The following is a 17,905-nucleotide window of genomic DNA, read 5'->3' on the forward strand; positions in this document are numbered from 1 at the left end:
ATGCCCGAGAAGAATATAATCCAGCGGACAAACCCTAAGTCTTGATGACAAAATAGCTGGTGCCATCATTTATGTAGTTTGACCACGGAAATTTACTTAACCTTTTTAAGTGTTTCCTTATCTCTATAAGAGGATATCGTTTAAATCTAACCTTTAAAGAATGCTAGTCTAAACGACCATTTAAGAAAATGAGGCCTAACATAAACATGACCACAGCAAAAACTTAGGGTTAAATTTCCTCATTTCTTATGTTACACTAACACTTTAACCATGGCTTAGAATTCTAGATGGCCTGAGATTCTATTATACTTGCGAACAAGTGATTATGATTTTAACAAACCTCAACTAGGACACATGGTCATGTATGGTTTTTAAAGTGTAAAAGCAGCAAACCTTTTTGTCCCAACAACTAATCTCTAAGTGCTATATAGCAAATTGTGTGCCCCACCAAATTCCTATGTCAAAGCCTCAACCCACAATGTGATGGTATTTGGAGATGGGAACCTTTGGGAGGTAATTAGATTAGATGGGGTCACGAGGGTGGGGCCCTCATGATGGGATTAGTGCCCTATAAGACAGAGAGCTTGCTTCCTCTTTCCACCACTTGAGGTCACAGCGAGGTGGCCACCTACAAGCCAGGAAGTGCCCTCACTGGGGAATCAAATTGGCCAGCACTTTTATCTTGGGACTTTCCAATCTCTAGAACCTATGAGAAATAAACCACTCTGTTTAAACTACCCAGTCAATGATATTTTGATAGGGCAGCCCCAGTTGACTAACACAGTACGTAAAATACACAAAGTGGAAGGATGGAATTGCTTTAGTGAAAGCAGGGAGCAGAGAAGAAATAAGAGCTACCTGCTTGGTCCCTTCCTCAGCTGGAACCACCCCGAGTACTGTAAGACATAGTATGGAAATAAACTGTTTAATGCACTGACATAAAACCCGCCCAAATGAGAATAATGTTCAAATGCTATAGGAACAAACTCTATGGGATGGCCCAAATTTTCTTCTATTGCATCATCATCTTTAAAAGAAGTCGGCTAACAGTTAGGATTTTATATTGTTGTAGAGATCTGTTGCAAAAGGATTGGTGCTCAGTTTTAATATGGTGGTGAAAAAAGAATCTGCTTGGGTCAGGTACCCAAGGAAGAACATGTTTGTTAAACCATTATCATTTCATGATGGGGAAAAAAATACCAGCTCTGCTCCAGAATGGTCTTGTATTTCATCGCTCCATTTTAGGTGGGTACTTTTAGGAGATATAAGATATCAAATGCAATTTTAAAAATTATAGTTGCATTTTGTCGAATTATAAAGCAACAAGCAGAACCCCCTTTCCAAAGTAGAATGTACTACAAATCATTCATTCATAGCCCCCCTTGTACGGGGGTTGAAGAAAGGCCAGCAAACCCCCTGTGGAAAGGAAATAGCAAACTATACCAAGCTTAGCAATGTGATCCTCACTAAGGGCATAGCAGTTATGGCAAGCGCAGAACTATCTTTTATAGAAGAAAGTGGGGGTGGCGACGGCAGGGGTAGATAGGGAAGGATCCCTACCTTGGCATCTACAGATAGCCTGGTTACAAAGAATAGTCCGGCCTTGAAGGGAGAAGAGGAAATTCTCACACTGGATACCATGCTGCAGAAAGAGGGTTTGTGGAGGCAAGGTTGTTCCCATACAGCCTATTTAATTGCCTTGGTGAATGCAGGTCATACATACACGGGCATCTCTGGCCCTTATTCCTTTCTTTATAACAAATTTGCAGTTAATTAGGCTCTGGACTTGCTCAGGGAAGCCCAGAATTGGGCCTAAAGAATAAAATACATGGAAAAACTGTGAAACCATGAAAATACATTTTTAAAAAAAGTTTTCAGGTATAATACACAAAAGCAAACAAGTTTATCTTAAAAATATCAAGTATTACATCCATAGACTATTCCTAATTATAATTACTTCTTAAAGCAACATTTGTCTTTGTTTACAAATACAGCAGCAGGTGATAAAACCTAATGTCTCAAACAGATTGCTTACAGTTCATAATACAAACAACAAATGTATATGTCTCAAATCACATTTTAGGCAGTTTAACTTAAAATGCATAGACAATTACATACATTAAATTTGTCATTATTAAGTCAATGAAAAAAATCACAATATCAAGAAAAAAATACAAAAAACCGTTATAGAGCACACAGAACTCAAGTGTACTTAATGGCAACAAATCAGTATCTGCTAATCAGTGACAGGCAGTGAAAGTGCCTTTATCCCGGGGAAAAGTGAAGAGGAAAAACATCCCATTACTTTGCATGCTTGAAAAGTTGCACTGACAAAACTACAATCTTGAAAAACATTAATTTTTTACTAAAAAAAAAAAAAAAAAGTATACCATATTCTGCTCTTTAAAACGCCCAAAGGCTGGTCTGTAATTTCCACCAGCAGCGATACCAAAGTATGTTTATCTAGCTAAACTAATAATGGGTGCACCAATGAATTCTGTAATTTCACCCATAGACTGTGAGCCTCTCAAAGATAGGCATTCTCTGTCATCCCTGCATCTCTGGCATCTGGGCAAAACTCCTGGATCCTGGATCACAGACTAAGTGTTGAATGAATGCAGTTCTCAGATGTAGTCTACAGCCAGAAGCTTGCATGGCATTTCTTTAACACTGATTATTTTATTGGCAATTTTTGTTTTACTTGGCAGAATTCTGAAAATAAAAAGAACGGTGTCTGTCTTTAATACTAAATATTGCTCTATTGAGATTAAATTAGTCTTCCCTGAAAGCCACCCACCCACCACTTTCTATGCATAGTACGGTGTATAGTGTGATTCATGTGAATTTAGCCTTCTGCTTTTCAAAAACTTTAACACTCTGTGCTTAGGTTTAATTTCCAGGGTTTATTCCCCCGGCGTTTTATAAAGCTAGCACTAGATTATTCAGGGTGAGGGAGGAAGGAAGAAGACGTGGCACTAATCATTTAGAAGTGTAGGCAACTGACTGATATGCAAACTAGGCACAGTATTTTAACTGAAACTTTTGAGTAGGGCTATGTTCATCCACACATAGTTTCAGAAGCTGGACATGTGAGTACAATAGGTAGCACTTATTTATGAGGTAAAGTATCACGGGCACAACTGACTTCTAGAAAATATTCCATTATAGGGGCGTGACCAACTAAAGCCAAAAATTCACCCCTTTTCTTCTCTGCCCTATTATTCATTATTCTCTACTGAAAACAATAAACAGTAAAATAGACAAAGAAGGAAAAAGGCCCTTGGGTAATTAAAAAAACGTCTATTTCTGAATAATCAATGTATCATTTTAAATAAAACAGGGCTGTGGAGTCAGAGCTGTAAACAGCCACCTTCAAAGCATGAATAGGTGTCAGGCTGAGTCCAGTAAGACAAGGTATTTTAAAGAGTCCTTTAAAGAGCCTTGATTCTTGAGAACCGAGTGAATTAGAACTTAGGTCTGTACTTTAATTCTTCGCTGTCATTTTTAGGTTCAACATTTCAAAGTCTAACATTCTAACTCCAGAAACACTATCAAATTTATTTATAAATTCTTGCTCTGAAGTCCAAATGCCAGCATATTCAATACTTCGTATCCCCTTAAGACCACACATACGTAGTCTTCCATAAACTGATCTTAGCCTAGCATGACTTATTTTGAAAGCAAATTATTCCTTTGTAAAGAGAAAAAAGTCTTCCTTACATGCTTTGCCCCATTCCTTCATTAAAAAACTTCTGTTTTAATCCCACCCTGAACCTAAAAATACTTTTTGTCCCAGAATATCCATGAGAACTGAGACCTCTCTTCCCCAATCTGAGAAATGATGCTCTGAAGAATTACAACTATAACAGCAAATTCTGTTCCTTTTGTTTTCCCTTCTTTCTTTTAAAAAAAGGAAAACAAAAATCCCAATACCAGTTGGGCAGTCCTTGAAAAGCAAAGGTTAAAATAGCTGTATTGTCTAGGGCACACTGAGCAGTATGGGTCACTAGCAAAATTAAGGTACTTATAGGAATAGTCATTTCAAATCTTGTGTTTATGGTCCTTCAAATCTTTCAGCAAAAGACTTTCCCCAATAATAAATGGGCTCCACAATCACAGATCCCCAAATTTGCCACCTCTTCTTCTTTTAGTCAAACCTTGTACTTTCTAGTGTTATATTAAACAGTGCATTTAAAGCCAGAGTTGTCAAGTTATCCCAATGTAGGACAACCAAAATAACTATAAGGAGAGATATCTTTGCTGCCATCTCACTTTTCCTATCGTCTTATCCCTCCAGTCAGCTGACATGATACTGACTGATAATTTAAGCTATGGCACCTTCTAAGGCTACCTGCCTAGTAATTTGGAGGCTACTTTAATAACAGATTCCAAAAGTGTTATAGATAGCTGCCACTTGTTGTTGCAAGGAAATGAAAAAAAAAAAAAAAAACACACACACAAAAAAGACCGCTTGTGCCACTATATAAGAGCTGTCTAACGACATTCACCAGTCTGAAAATATCTAAACAAATTAGTTTCAATTCTGAAAGTCTGAATCTATCATCTACTTAAAAGGGAGGTTTTACTGAACGTTCCTCTCGAAGGTGACCATCTTGCTTTCTTAAAAGGAGGTAGCTGTCAAACCATTAAATTGGCAGCATTTGGCATTCTTGACATTTTAACTATGAGAGAAATAAACTACTAAATACTTTATTTCTAAGCAAAAACGAGCTCCAGCATAAATCTCTCCTATAGTTAAGAAATTCACAACACATTTTAGTAACCCAATGGATATATTCAAAGTTTCAAATATTATTTCACAAATAACATGGTCAGCTCCATCCCAAATCTAAGAATTTGATTTAAAGATAAGGTGCCAAAAAACTACTTGGGCAATTTTGGTGGTTACAAACACTTAAGTAATATAATCACACTTTTAAAAAATTCAAATGCAGAGATCTACACTTTATTATTATTATTTTCAGTGTTAGAGCTAGAGGATAATTTTTAAGTGTGGCACTTAATTCTACCTATTTACCTGTCAACTAATACAGAACTGAACTGTTAGCCATAAGCACTTTACAAACAGATCCAGGAAACTATGCAAGAGACAATGACATAGCTTAACCAGACTCTGAAAGACAGATACGTATTTTGATCGCACTTGTACAAAGAGAACAGTCATGTCTGTGTGACTAAGGTTCTCTAAACATCACTGCTATTTGTTTATGATAGATCCCTAGTGTGCCAGTTTTCTGTATCAGGGAGGAATTAAAGGACATGTTCCTAAAGAACTGAGGAAGAGGGGCTACAGGGAAAGGTGTGGGTGGAAGAGTGTTTTGTGGGAATGCAAATTACTTGTCACTACGAAGCAATTCCCAGGGTTTCCTCTAATTTGAGGTTCAAGACAAAGGAGAGAATTGTTTCCTTCCTTGAGCTCTTACCAAAGCAATATGAACATCTCATAATCTATTCTAAAGCAATACAAAGAGATCACCAATTCCCTAACATAATTTACATACACGTTGGCCTGCATTAAACAGAAAAAAGTTTCTTTATATGGCAGATTGTGGAGCTGTATGACCCATATGGATAAAAGTAAAACGAATCAGGTGGAACTCAAAAAGAAAGTTCTTCCTGAACTCTCAAGGATAAAAATGAACACTGCCTGGCTAATGAACTCAACATCTGACAATAATTACTGATGGTTTTAAAATGTATATCCAAAACAAGAGGACCAGGTTTATTTATCCTAGAGATAGAGCAGCTCAAGATGTTGAGGCATCATTTGTTTAAATTATGACAATGTGAATGTCTTCAAAGTGTGTTTATTTAGGGAAAAAAGTGATTATATTATAGAAAAATACTTGAAATATTTGCCAATGAGGTTGCAGATTCTAACAACAATCCACATCATCTTAGATTTTTAAGTGTGGAATTTCATAATTTAAACAAATCCAAAATTTGTTTCAAACAAATTGTATCAAAGAGCTATTCAATATACTTAATTACTTTAACTTTCCATAAAAACTGAATAAAAATCACATTTGAATGATTTACTTTACATTTTTATCTGATTGTATCCATCTGACATACTATACGTCCAAGTACAAGAGGCAGATTATCTTCTCTGAGAGGTGCAAGAGTTGTTCTTTCATGAATGCCCTCTAATAGTGAAACCAGCGATTTTTATATATATGCATTCATGTGCATATATATGTACTTCAAAAAGGAAAGCGTCATCTCTTCATCCATTGTTAACTTAATGGTAAGACTGCAACAGAAAAAAAAAAGTAAACTTCTAGATTTTGTAAATGGAGTTTATTAACTCCTGGCTGTGGCTTACACTTATTGCTTAATAAATCCAAACAGCAAGTCATCTCACTTATTTTGGCATCCAATTTACAAAAATAATTGAAGTTGCACTAATGAAAGGAAGCTTTGGGGGCACTTTATTAGGATTTTCTTCCATTACAGTTGAGGTGGGATGTTTCATTAATCTAGTTGGAGATCTGATCAGTTATTTTGTTAAGAGTTTTTTTTTTTCCTCAAGGAGAATCTTGACTGTATTTGAATACTCACTTGGCTTACTTCCCAGGAGAAGTGGGGTGCTTTTCTATTTGGTCATATGTCTAAGACTAGCTCCTCAACTGAGGTGTAAACCCTATTCCAGCTTAGCTGACAGTAAAACATGAAGCATTACACTTAACTGTCCATGTAGAACAGTGGTATAAACTTGAGCTGAATGCTGCTCGGGATCTAACAAACCTTGGCTGAAAAGCACTATGGAGAGCTGCATAAAAGATGGGCAAATGTTACAAATTAACTACCCCAGATGCTCTAAAAATCTACGTCTGTATGGAGCCAGACAGGCAGAGACTGCTTTTATTGAAGTGTGCTTTGGTGTGATGCTATAAAATATTGAGAAATATTTTTAAGAAGCCCAATGTAACAATCTCTGAGTTTCCCTCAAGGATGCTGTTGAGGATATTGCTTATTACGACATTCAAAGTCTTTTGGGATCTTTGGGAAATTTTTCTTTCCATTTTTAGTACCGGGAATACTTAACTTGTATCTTCATCCTTTTAAATGCTTTACCTGAAATTTACTCTACAACTCTACACACACACACACACACACACCTTCTTTTAGAAAGTTTTAAAAGCTCTCTAATCTTCCATTCCAAACTGGAGACAAATAACCTTTCAGTTGTACTTATGTGCCTATTAGTGTATGTTAAATAACAAATTAAACACTCACATGGGGGCCACCAGGCATTGGTGGAGCACCAGAAGGTCCTGAAGGCACTTGAAAAGGATTACTGGGAGTGGGATAGAGTCCTGGAGTGGGATAGGATCCTGCAGGGGCAGGATACGGTGCTGGTGGTCCCCAGGCTCCTGGTGGAACAGTGCCCCATGGAACAGGTGGTGCTGCGCCTGGTGCTTGGGGAGGAGGAGGTGCGGGATATGGCCCTGGAGATGGATATGGCATATTAGGGGTAGGATACTGCCCTCCCATCCCTGGTGCCCAGGGTCCAGAAGACATGGATCCCCATGGACCTAAAGGACCAGCTGCAGTTGGATCAGTGGGTGCACCATAGGGTCGTGGAAGCTCTGGAAAGGGCATATTTGGTGTAGGATATGGCCCAGTGGGGCCAGGGCCTGGCACAGTTGGGGCTGGATAAGGACCACCAGGTGGGGGGCATGATGGTCCAGAAGGAGGAAAGGGTGCCGGGGGTCCTGGAGGTGGTCCAGTGGGAGGCACAGAGGGATACATTCCTGTTGGTGCTGGTCCGAAAGGCACAGTAGAGGGTGTTGCACTTGGTGGAAGTCCAGATGGCACAGAAGGTGGAGCACTTGGGTTATTCCAAGGATTGGAACCTGGCCAGCCTTGGAGAGGTTGGCCAGGTTTTGTGTTGCTCACAGCAGAGGTTTTGGCAGGGGAGTGTTCAGGTAGCGCATCTGCCAACTGAAAAATAAAACGAGCATGTCTTACTGATCTTATTTAGGGACAAGTCATGCCAAACATGATTATAAATCCATAAAGGATAGTAAGCTATATGGGCAGGGATTATAAACCTCTCTCTCTAACACCTTCAAAAGCCAAGCTGTTCAGCTTAAAAAACAATTCATTTAATCCAAAACTTGAGTGGTTAACCTTGAATATCAACTTTATAATGCAAATTCCTCAGACAAGCTCAAGTTTTCTAAATATAACTAATCAATGTATTGTGGATTTGAATCCTGGCTTTACCTCAAACAAGTTACATACCCTCTCTGAGCTTTAGTTTCCTCATTTTCAAAAAATAGTTTCAGGGTTAACTTGAGGCTTAAATGAGATAATTCATGTAATGCACTTACACACTGCCTGGTACTTAATTTTCATAAATGCTGGCTATTAATAAAATCAGGTAAACAGAGAACAAAAGTATTACCATTTAAATTTTTTACTTAAGGATTCATAAAAAAATAAATACTACAGACTGTAGTACTTTCAAACGTTGTATCTGGGTAAATTAAGGCAAACAACCTATCAAAATCACATACCACCCTCCACCAAAATCTAAGAATCATAAAAAGCATCTCTCTTAAACTGAAAGACCTATGGCTCATACTTAGGATTATGTTGTTTTCTGAAGAGCCAAAAAACTTATAAAGAATAAATACATCAACTTACCGAAAATTCATCAGACATTTTCCTAAAAACAAACAAACAAACAAAAAACAGAAAGAAAGGGAAGATGGAATATTTCAAAACCAGTGTTTACTATTTCTTATACATTCTTTAATGAACTTTCTATGCATATATATTTTTACTTGAATAGAATCTTAATTATTCATGTAAAGTGCTTTTCTTTATGTTGGAATCATTTATGTAACAGTTCATTTAGCTCTACCAACTTCATCCCATTTTACTGGCTGCACATCATACAAAAGTGATCCATAATTTGGTTTACACACTCATTTTGGTGGCCAAGTTTAGGTTTGTTTGCTTTTTGTGTTGTTTGAAACAATGATACTGTGAATATGTCTGAACACATATCTTTGCTCACTGGTGAGTCTATCACCAGGAAAAAGTCCTAGAACTAAAATTTCCAGTCAACAGGTAGGTAGTTATCTATAACCCACCTCAAAAGTCCGGGACAATTTAGAAGTTCCCTTGCCAATTTACACTGCCTACCTTTTCCCTCTAACTCCTGTCACTAGACATTATTATATTTACTTATTAGAAATTGGCATCTTGTTTTAACTTAGATTTATGTAGAAAGTAGAGCATCTTTTAAATTTAATTCCCCATTTATACTTCTTTTTCTGTGAATTTACTCATGTCCTTGGACCACTTTTATCAATTTTTTAAGCTTAAGTATAATTAACACTCAGTGAAATATAAGCATCTTAAGTGTTCGGGTCAACAAGCTCTGACAACTGTGTATGTCCAAGATACAGAACATTTCCCTTAACTCCAGAGGTTTACTCATGCTCCTTTCCAATTGACTCGCCATCCCGCCCCAGCAATCACTTTCTGACTTAATTTTTGCTTGTTCTTTGACTTCATATAAACAGAGTAAGACAGTATGTACTCTTTTGCCTTTTATAATTTTACTACTTAGTAGTATGCATCTTTTTTAAAAATGCTCTGTAAGATATAAGGAAATATATGAGACAAAAAAATTTTATCCTGCATTCCTTTTATCTGTAGATTTTTTATCTGTGTATTTTGGCACTACAAATGTTTTTAATTTCATGTAGTCAAATTTATCAATCTTTCCGAACTACATGTGGCTTGTTTTACAAAGGCCTTGTCTGCTCCAAGATTTAAAAAAAAAAAATCACCTATGTTTTCTTATAGTTTATGCTGAACTTACATTTAAATTCTTTCTGTTCTTACGAACAATAATTGTTGAATAATCTACCTTTTCTCAATTGATTTGACAAGCTACCTTTAACACATTTCACTGCTATTAACAACTAATAGTTACTGAACATTTAATTATGAATAGGCACTGTGCTAGGTACATAATCTAATTTAATAGCCCCAGAGCCCTACAGATGCAAACTATATTACCAGCCTCAGTTTACAGCTGGAGGAAAAGGAAGCTTATCAAGTTAACTTGTTTAAGGTCACAGAGCTAGTGACTAGTAGAGAAGGGATTCAAACCTAGGTCAGTCTGACTGTTTAACCACCAGGCCTCCAGCATTTCCCATGGGTATTGTGGGACTTTACTCTTTTCTACTGATCTGCACCATAAAATTCTATCTTAATCACGGCAGCTTTATATTTTTAATAAATTTTAATGTCAGTTGCCCTACAATTACTGTTCTTTTTTCAGATTTCCCTGAATATTCTCATGCTTACCTTTTCCAGATCATTTTACAAAAACAATTTAAAAAAATCTGTTGGTGTTCTGGTTGGAATTGCATTAAATTTACAGATTAATTTAGGGGACATATGATATATTTAAAATATCAAATCTCATTCAAGAACAAGGTATGTTTTCTTAGTTCCCATGACTGTCATTTATTATCACGCAGTAGTTTTTAAAAATCAGGTCTCCTACACATTTCTTACGAGACAGATTTCTAACTGGTAAACTTTTTCTCGTGGTTGTAAATTGGCTCTTTTCTTTCATTGTATTTTCTAAATAGTGGTTCATACATGGGAAAGGCTTTTTAAAATTTTAGTGTATTACTTTTGTAAGCAGTGACATTACTGAATTATTTTATTCTTGGAAGTTTGTTTGGGATTTCCAGGCAAAGAATTATGGCATTTGCAAAAAAAATAATTATCTCTTTCCCAATTTACACCTCTTTTGAATCAACTAGGACTTAAAGAACAATGAAATGGTAAATGGTGATAGAGAGCACATAAGTCTTGTTCCCAACTTCCTGGGAATGCTTCTAATGTTTAAGTATAATTCTCATTTTTAGATTTTACAAAACTTACATTAATTACGGAAGTTTCTATTTATGTCTGTCTAGCTGTATGTATTTATTTCTATTTTGTTAGTTAAAATAATAAATCAAAGAAGATAGTACATTTCTTCAGAATATCTTTTGACATCTAATGAATCGGTCTCAGATTTTCTCCTTTGATCCATCCACACAGTTGATTATATATGCAGGTTGCTTACTACTGAGCCATCCTTGCATTCTTACAAATTTTATTTTTAAGTATATTTGGTTATTATGAGGAATGATGAAAAAATAGAACATAAAGCCTAGAAAGTCACAACTGCTATAACCTTTCTTTTTTATTCAGAACATGATAAAACACATCTTGAATGTATAACAATTATCCATTCATTCCTATGTTAAAGTTTTGTACTAAAATGTCACATTGCACAATAGTAAATTCTTAGGACTAACACCTGAAGAAACTTTATCAGTGAATGACAAGTTTAAAGTCCACATAAGACTAACATGCTTTTCAAACAGGGTGAGTCTTTCTGAAACAGAAAATGATTCTGTATCAAAGTTCACATTAATTCTGGAGCAGAGAACTAACAAAGCAACCCATTCAGTTTCCTCTGGTCTGGCTGTTCAGATTTTCAGAATTACTCTTTTCCCTCTTAGTTTTTGAAAAACATATATTCATTACATAAAGTTAAGTAGTCATAGAATTATACCAAAATATAACATCCCATAAGTTAATAGTATTAAACAGATACAAATTCTGTGTTTCAAAATTTTAACTTCAAAATGAAATCCTGGAAGACAGAGGAAGTACTAGAATCTTTTAATTAAAATAATGAAGCCCTGACCAAAGGAATTAGAAATAGGTTACTTCCTGTTCTACAACACTGCATAGTAAAGTGACCTGCCCTCCATCCCTAGAATGAACAGTGTTCATATTAATTGGAAATATTCCAATTTACGGTTTGGGGGATACTTTCATCCTAAGAAGGTAAAAAAAAAAAAAAATAGAGCAGGACATTAATGTTTCAATATGAGAAGAGTTGCAGAATATAAAAAATAAAAATCTACACTTTCTAAAAAAATTATTCCAAAACATCTGGATTATGCTAACTACTGAGGCCGACGTAACCTTGAACTGGCAAAAAACCCACAAAAAACAGTTTTCATTTTTGGAATAATCTAAAGCTATTCCTTCCAAAATGTTCCACTACCATTTTATGACAGGATCTATGCATCATCTGAAAAATAATCATTTAATTGTCTGAGCAACAATAATAGTTTCAAAACAGTAATTCCTTTTGACATACACTAGAAAATTAAACATTTTTGTAACTTCTATGGCTTTTAGAGTAAAAGTGGTAATTCAATCACAGGGAGGTTTAAAAAAGTTGAACTCCATAAATTACTAGAGACTACTGGACAAGAAATATTTCAAAGGCTATCAAATTGTGGTGGAGTGATAAATATTATGGGACTACTTGGTTATGAAACCCAGACATCAATCCTTTTGACTGAGTCTTTTGACAAAGGCAAGCTTAACCAGAGATTATTTTCCATCTGCCAAACAATTATAATTTTACTACTGCACAGATAATTGAAAGTAACACGTAATAATCTATAAAGTGCTATAAACATGTTAAAATGTTTATTAAGAGAAACTAAGAGAAATCAAGATTTTTGCATTGATTTGTTTAGTGGGGGGGGTGATGGTAATATATTGTACTGAAAATAGACATTTTGAATTAAAATATATGTGTTTTTAGTATTAGCTCTTTTATCAGATACATTCTATCTTACATTTGGGCAACTTAAGAAATTCAGGATTTGAAAGTTTTTGAACGTTTTAAATTTCTTTAAAACATGTAATTAAAAAAAGAAATCACTTTTTAACAGCCTCATGCCAGCTGTATTTTCTATACTTATTCAGATACTTGTTGGAACATATGTACTATGCACTGTTTTGTGTTTTGGAGAAATGGATACCGTGTTTCCCCGAAAATAAGACCCAGCCGGACCATCAGCTCTAATGCATCTTTTGGTGCAAAAATTAATGTAAGACCGGGTATAATATAATACTGGGTATAATACAATATAATACCGGGTCTTATATTAATTTTTGCTCCAAAAGACGCATTAGAGCTGATGGTCTGGCTAGGTCTTATTTTTGGGGAAACATGGCAGTATTGCATGGAATAAATACTTAAGGAGTTGACAGTCTGGTGAACTACCATTTAAACAGTAACTTGGGGTAAGCAGAGGGCTCTACGAAGTATCTCCAAAAGCTCCTAAAGGAATCAGGAGAATTAGGGGAGGAATCCTGAGAAGTGGTGCCTTTGCAGTCTGGAAGAACAATGAGGAAAGAGCTGGAAGTACGGGACAGTGGGATAGGCCTTAGGTAAGGCCTTTGTGCAAAAGCTGCAAGGGAGGTGAGAGATGCTCTGTGGGCAGCGTAGGCAGGTCAGATTGTTTGGAACATAGAAAGGGGTGTAATATGAAAGCCTTAGCAGAGAGCCTTTAGACCAAGATTTGAACATCTTAATCAGCTCATCTGAATGAACGGGCCAGTAATGTGAGAGACTAAATGGGACTCGTAAATCAAGTGCTTGTAATAGTGCTTGGAATATAGTTAGTGGGCAACAGACATATTCTAATCTTCTTTTGTGTATGAGCATATAGCATATGGTTAAGAGAGTGAACACGAAAAGTATGACTCACTAGACAAACAGCAGTTCTTCACTGGCTGGCTCTGGACAAGCTGAACTCTCCAAACCTTAGAGGTAGAAGTAGACAGGAATAGTATCCAGCTCACAGCTACCGCTGTGCGACTTACATTATATTCTTATAAACACATCTTTCGGTCACTGCCTGGCACATAGCAAAAACTCAACAAATGTTAGCTTTTACAACTGCTTCTGTAGGTTCACAAACCTTCATCTGCAGTTCTCAACCCAGAAACTTCTGAAAGTCAAAGAAACGTTCTCAAGTTTGGCATAAAACTTACTTGGCGGCAAAACCTGACCTAAGGCTATTTATAGTTTCCATTAATTCACACCTATTGCTGCAGATATGAATGTTGGATTAGGGGATGCTGCCCCCACACTGCTGGGGTGTTATCTGTCTATGCACTTTTATCGTCTTTCTAACATCTAAAGATAAAATTCAAAGGCTTCTGAAATTCAAAACACACTGGTCCCAAGAATTTCGGTTAAAGGAAGGCTCTCTATTCCCCCGGGAGAGAGGAAAAGGACATGCCAATATTCGCAACTCAATTCAAGTTTGAGACAAACTAGTTTTGAACAAGAGGTTCAGAGACACTAGCAGCAAGAAAACTTTGTTTTTCCTGCCCAATAAACACTACTGAACAAAGAACTTCTGAAAGATTTCTGAAGACTACCTTCGCCTGTAGTAAGGGTTCGTTTTCAAAACAGGCCTTTAAAACCACCAGGTGTACGTGTATTTCTTTAGTAGTAATGCCATAAAAAATTTTTTCCAGTCAGGTGACTATGATTCGATGCTTCAACATTTTAATCTTTATTAAAAGCACTACTCTTGGTTTTCAAAGAGAAAATGGGTTCAGCTATTTCTAAGCTACCATGCATAACATAGGCTCCTAAATCCTAAAAAAATAGAGTATTACCGAACTCAGTAGTTTTTGTCATGGGTTTCATGTAATGTATTTGCTAGCAACTCTAGAAATAATGATCAGGACGTTGTCACACTGCGGATAATCTTAAACAAGGGTCAACGATTTCTGTAAGAATCTCTTCGGGCCTGGCTCTTCCCTTTTATTAGAAATTAATGAATGGGAGATGTCGGGGCCGAGGATCTCGTGGTCGAAAGCTCTTTAGGGCCAAAAGGAACAAAGACAATCCGGGACCAACCGGAGCGAACCGGCCGCGGAGCGGGTCGCTCTCGCTCGGGAAGGGGTGGGGGAAGGGCCGGGCCCTCCCTCCGCCCCGCCGCCCAGCCACGCCTGACGTCAGGCGCGGAGAAACCCGTCGGGAGCGACGTCACCAGGCCCTGACGCCTTCTCCCTGGGGGGCGATCAGGGGACAGTCCAGACCCGGAGGAAGATGACGGGAAAAACGTTTAGCCCTGGCCCCCGAAGAGCGACTCGAGGCACCCCCGTGACTGCGCCCGCCCTCCCGCTCGGGCGCGCTTCCTCGCCCGCTTCCACGACCCTTATTACCGCCGAAGAAGCCTCACCCGGCAAGATGCGAGCCCACAGCAAGGTCTAGAAGCGGCGATGGGTCCGAGGGAACAGGTCGCTGAAAAACCGAGGCAGTTTGACTGACAGCAGCGGCGACGGCGACGACGGCAGCAGCAGCACCAGCAGCAACACCAACAGCGCGCGGCTCCTCCTGGCGCCGGAACAGGAAGCGCCCAACTCGGAGTTCACCGCCCCCGCCAGTGCTCCCCCCGCCCCCCTCGGGGCCGGGCCGTGTGCGCCCCCCGCAGGCCCTCGGTGGCACTGCGGCTGGTCAGGTCTCCGCCGTGTGGCTGCTTCTCGCGCTCGCCCCTTGGCGGCTGATTTCTCCCGTGGGAGAGAGGAAAGCTCCCCGGTTTTCCGGAGATCTGAGCACTCAGAAGAAGCGCCTGTGGCTGGTGACGTTCTGGGCAGCCTGGTGGAAATTGCTAACTTGTTCCCTGGAGTGGCTGGAGGGCAGCTTCTGGATTCCCTGTGCTCAGTGGTTTTTACAGCCAGGCCTCGAAGTTGGCTGGGTGTGGATGCGGCCCAATTTGGGGACGTGGACCCTTGGGCTAAAATTGGGGGGAGCTAAAGGAACAAGACGTTTGCGAATGGCTTGGCAAATTGAAATTAACTAAAGGAACAGCTGTCTTTGCATATTTTTCCTGATCAATGCCTCTTCTACGTTCATCTTTGAACAAACCTTTAAGTATGTACTGTGTCAGGCCTGAAAGATTGACACATGGCCCCCGACACCAAGGAACCTGCTAGCTAGTAATGTTATAATTATGTGGTGTGCAAAGACATATACATATGATACGCACATTTTATCTGTAAAAGTATGCAATATTCTTACATTTTGCTTCATGTAAGCTTTTAGTGGGTCAATGGGTGGATATTTTACTAAACTTCTTAAACGAAGACGTCTCTGAATATGCTCCACAGCACACATAATCCTCATCCTGAAAAATGAACTATAGTGTAACTTCAAATACCTAAGCCTAGAGAAAACAGATTTTTGGATAAAAGCAATGGTCTATGAAAAATGATTAGTGTGACCGACCTAACCTGCCCTCAGGAGGCAGTGAATCAGCAGTGTCTTGTGGAGCCATAAGGAAGCCTGAGGCAAAAAGAAAAGTCAGTAAAACAGTGCTATCTTTATTTAAACTTTTTGTTTTTTGCTCATAGGTTTCCTTTTGTTGTTTTTTTTGCATTCTGGTTTTAATATTACTTTTCATTACTGAGTTTTTTGGTCAAAAATTTTTTATGCCCATCACCTTAATCCTGGTCATGGGTATCAGAGTGACTGATGTCCTCCAGCTTTTCCCATGTTCCCAGCCAATAACAGCATGGTGGGAAATTCCAGTTAGGTAGGTCATTCCTGTCCCATATGTACTCCTACAGGGAACCTTTGCTTGGGAACTAAATCCTCATCTAGCTTTTTCAGAACTGCACTGCAGTCTGAAGCCCACCTGACACCAATCCTCCCTTCCATTTCTTTCACAGCTATCAGAATTGCAATGTGATATGAAGACTTCCCCACCTTCTGCTCTCTTCCCCTTTATTCTTCATATGTGCCCCCACTCATAAATCTCTTGCACATTTAATCACATCTTGGCATCTGCTTTTGGAAGACCCAAACTGACACACTAAAATCTGAAAGGAGTGTATTACAAATTAGAAAATGTATGATATAGATTTAAAACTTTTTTTCAGATTCTAAGTTGTGTGAGGTACGGATGTTTTTAAAACAAAATACAAAGCCTTTGGATTTTATATATGAAGTTTTAATTAAGAAGAAATGAAAATTTATTAAGATCAATTTATTTGAACTCACATCCAGAAGAAACACTCAACTTCAAGATTAGAAATAAAAATGAAAACAGTCTTCTTTTTGGGTAAGGGGTGGATCATACAAGCCTGATTGACAAGGGTACTAATAGCTTTGTGAAGTTACTCTTAAACTCTGTATATTCAAGTATATATCACGTTTATACTTGGTTTATATAGAATTTATCCAATTCTAGCAAAGTTAACACAATTTAAGTAAATCTCCTTGAGTTTTACACTCTCAAGTCTGAAGGCTTAGATTTGATTATAACCACCGCAAAATGATTACAGGCATACCTCGGAGATGTTGCAGGTTTGGTTCCAGACCACTGCAACAAAGCAAATATTGCGATAAAGCAAGTCACCATATATTTTTTTGGGTTCCCAGTCACATAAAAGTTGTGTTTACACTATACTGTAGTCTATTAAGTGTGCACCAGGTCTAAAAAAAGTATATATCTTAATTAAAAAATACTTTATTGCTAAAAAATGTTAACCATCATCTGAGTCTTGACAAAGATCACTGATCAGAGATCACTGTAACAAATATAGTGAAAAAGTTTAAAATATTGTGAGAATCATCAAGATGTGACAGACACGAAATAAACAAATGGCTGTTGGAAAAAAGGTGCCAAAAGACTTGCTCAACACAGGGTTGCCACAAACTTTCAATTTCTAAAAAAACCAGTATCTGCGAAGTACAATAAAGTGAAGCACAATAAAATGAGGTATGCCTGTATCGTCACTTCCTGCAAATGTAATCAATTTTTAAAATAACTTAGGCAAACATCGATTTTATATAAACCTTATTAAGAGCTGAAGGAAATTGCAACTCTTTCATCTAATTCCGTGTTTCCCCGAAAATAAGACCTAGCCGGACCATCCGCTCTGATGCATCTTTTGGAGCAAAAGTTAATATAAGACCTGGTCTATATAATACTGGGTCTTATATTAATTTTTGCTCCAAAAG

General features: G+C 37.8%; 1 protein-coding gene across 2 annotated transcripts; it reads right to left on the bottom strand.

Annotated features, from left to right (window-relative positions):
• Window positions 1–5,812: 5,812 nt before the first annotated feature.
• On the bottom strand, window positions 5,813–15,720 carry MAPK1IP1L (mitogen-activated protein kinase 1 interacting protein 1 like). 2 transcript variants are annotated; one of them, XM_033107915.1, is made up of 5 exons: window positions 15,123–15,720; window positions 13,632–13,686; window positions 8,677–8,698; window positions 7,261–7,968; window positions 5,813–6,274 (listed from the first exon to the last, which is right to left on the bottom strand). In XM_033107915.1, exons 3-5 carry the CDS (start codon window positions 8,692–8,694, stop codon window positions 6,263–6,265), a joined length of 738 nt encoding a protein of 245 aa, XP_032963806.1. In that variant the 5' UTR covers window positions 8,695–8,698; window positions 13,632–13,686; window positions 15,123–15,720; the 3' UTR covers window positions 5,813–6,262. The 2 variants fall into 2 exon arrangements, with proteins under 2 accessions (XP_032963806.1, XP_032963805.1); XM_033107914.1 differs by lacking the exon at window positions 13,632–13,686 and having other exon boundaries at window positions 15,123–15,712.
• Between the last annotated feature and the right edge of the window lie 2,185 nt (window positions 15,721–17,905).

The sequence above is a fragment of the Rhinolophus ferrumequinum genome, chromosome 6 (genome assembly GCF_004115265.2).
Source record: "Rhinolophus ferrumequinum isolate MPI-CBG mRhiFer1 chromosome 6, mRhiFer1_v1.p, whole genome shotgun sequence".
NCBI classification, from domain to species: domain Eukaryota; kingdom Metazoa; phylum Chordata; class Mammalia; order Chiroptera; family Rhinolophidae; genus Rhinolophus; species Rhinolophus ferrumequinum.